This window comes from Equus asinus, chromosome 20, assembly GCF_041296235.1.
Source record: "Equus asinus isolate D_3611 breed Donkey chromosome 20, EquAss-T2T_v2, whole genome shotgun sequence".
In the NCBI taxonomy this organism is placed as follows: Eukaryota; Metazoa; Chordata; class Mammalia; order Perissodactyla; family Equidae; genus Equus; species Equus asinus.
Genome location: NC_091809.1, coordinates 101,234,575 through 101,236,715, shown reverse-complemented (window position 1 = coordinate 101,236,715; position 2,141 = coordinate 101,234,575). Strand labels below are relative to the sequence as shown.

General features: G+C 49.4%; 1 protein-coding gene across 1 annotated transcript; it reads right to left on the bottom strand.

The window, feature by feature from the left end:
- Nucleotides 1-461: 461 nt before the first annotated feature.
- On the bottom strand, nt 462-1,353 carry LOC123278974 (serum amyloid A protein-like). The gene is made up of 3 exons (XM_044753092.1): nt 1,218-1,353; nt 1,009-1,147; nt 462-624 (listed from the first exon to the last, which is right to left on the bottom strand). Exons 1-3 carry the CDS (start codon nt 1,351-1,353, stop codon nt 462-464), a joined length of 438 nt encoding a protein of 145 aa, XP_044609027.1.
- Nucleotides 1,354-2,141: the final 788 nt, after the last annotated feature.

The following is a 2,141-nucleotide window of genomic DNA, read 5'->3' as shown; positions in this document are numbered from 1 at the left end:
CCTGGTCATGATGAAGAAGTGGTGGGTGGGGGCTGCCCAGGACTTGTGCCAGAGCCATGCAGCCAGCCATTGAGGAGCCCAGCATGACGGCCAATGCTTTGCCAGCTCAGCTTACTCAGGAGGAGAAACTGGGCCCACTACAGAGTAGAGGAGCTCATTGGGTCCTGTGATGACATGGCATAGCTATAGGTCCGGTGGGGGTCCCTGGGCCCCCATAGTCACAGGCTCATCCCCCACAGTGCTGCTTATCTTCCATATGGCATCAGGTAGGCATTCTTCCAGAGTCTGTCTCAAAGATTCCAGTTTCCATCAACAAATTCAATTTGAAAAACACTGGGCACCTCTGGGTGCCCTTTATCAGTTCCTGGGGACACAAAGCTCCATGACACTACATCTCTCTTTTGGAGGGTGAACTGTGTGCCCAACAGTGTAGTCTCATGAAAGCAGAGGGAGCAGGGAGCTCAGTATTCCTTAGGCAGCCTAGCAGGTCTGAAGTGCTTGGGGTCGTTGCCACTCTGGCCCCATTCCCCAGCTTTCTGGTCAGTATTCAAGTTCTCCAATTCACAGCTGCTGCTTCCAAAGTGATGCTGGTTTAAGAGTCCTTGAAGATCTTCCCTGGCGTTGCTGGAAGGAAAGGAGAGAGGAGATTGTCTCCTGGGTCGCTCTAGACAGCTCCACCTCCCAATTCCCTCTCCCTTTCCACCAAGGAATGACATTCAGAGGAGGCTGGAAGAGCCCATGCTCAAGAAGGAGGGGCTAAAACTCACGCCCTTGGGCACAGGCCTGAATCGAGTTGTTCTTTCTGTCTCCTGCAACAGAGCTCTGCAGAGACCCTTCCCTTTCTCTTTGGGGGTGGGGGAGGCACGTCCACACCAGCCCTGCTCTGGCTCTGCTGGCCACACAGACCCCAGGAGCAGGGGCAGGAGGAGGTGGGCACCACAGCCCTCCTGACTCTGGAGACAGACAGCTGTGTTCCCAGCTCACTGACCTCCTCAGGACACCAGTCACCTGATCACTTTAGCTGCCCTGATGCCCCCAGGGCCCCCTTGTGCAGCATCATAGTTCCCCCAGGCATGGAAGTATCTGGTTGAATGTTGGTAATTGGCTTGTCTCATGTCCCAGTAGGCTCCCACCAAGTCCCAAGCCCCTGGAAAGAGACAAAATATCCAAAATGAAGCTTGTGAGATACCAGAGAAGTGAAGGAATGGAAACTGTACACTCCTTTTGGATTTCGACTCCTGACAAAGCAGTGAGAGGAGAAGGGGCTCCACATTTCTCTACTACGATGGCGCATAAGACAAATACATCCTTTCTGCTGAGGGAGGGCAACTCGGGCTTGAATAAATCCGACATGACAGGCATCAAAGGCACAGAACAAATGCTGAAACTGGCAGTAAGAGATGAGGTGGAATTGCCTGAGGGAGCTCCACAGGCCTTGTGCAATCAGCCTGCGCTGTCGCTGTCAGGGGTGAGCATCCTGTTTAACTCTCTACCCTGCTAACTGAGCTTTGGCTTCCTCACCCTTGGATTGGGAGCATCATACCTATCTTCATGGTGGGTGAAATGAGAAGATAAAATGAGGGAATATCCATGAAGTGACTAGCGTATTGGAGAACTTGATGACAGTTAGTTTCCTTTTCCTATTAGTGAAGGCTAGTGGTGACAATGAGAGGCCACTATACACCCACCAGAATGTGAAAAATTTTAAAAACTGACACTATCAGTTGTGGTGAGGATGTGGTGCATCCGGAACTCTTATGCATTGTTGATAGAAGTTTAAATTGGTACAGTGTTGGAAAACTGTTTGACAGTATCTACTAAAACTAAGCCTACATTTGCCTTATGACTCTACAGTCCCACTCCTGAGTATACGCCTCCAACATAAATGACTGCCATATCCACCAAAGAACAGGTCGACCAATGTTCATTGTGAATTTTTCCATAACAGCCCACAATTTCACAAACCCAACAACACAGAATAGGCAAATAAATTGTCATATAGTCATATGTCATTTAGTGATGGGGATATATTCTGAAAACTGCCTTGTTAGGTGATTCTGTGATTGTGCAAATGTCATAGAGTGTACTTACACAAACCTACACAGTATATCCTGCGACACACCTAGGCTAGATGATACTAA

Coding starts and splice junctions, on each gene's coding strand:
- LOC123278974 (XM_044753092.1), bottom strand. CDS start 1,353: ATGTCGGATTTATTCAAGCCCGAGTTGCCCTCCCTCAGCAGAAAGGAT. Junction 1,148..1,217: donor AGTCGAAATCCAAAAGGAGT/GTACAGTTTCCA, acceptor GTCTCTTTCCAG/GGGCTTGGGACTTGGTGGGA. Junction 625..1,008: donor AGGGCAGCTAAAGTGATCAG/GTGACTGGTGTC, acceptor CTTTCCTTCCAG/CAACGCCAGGGAAGATCTTC.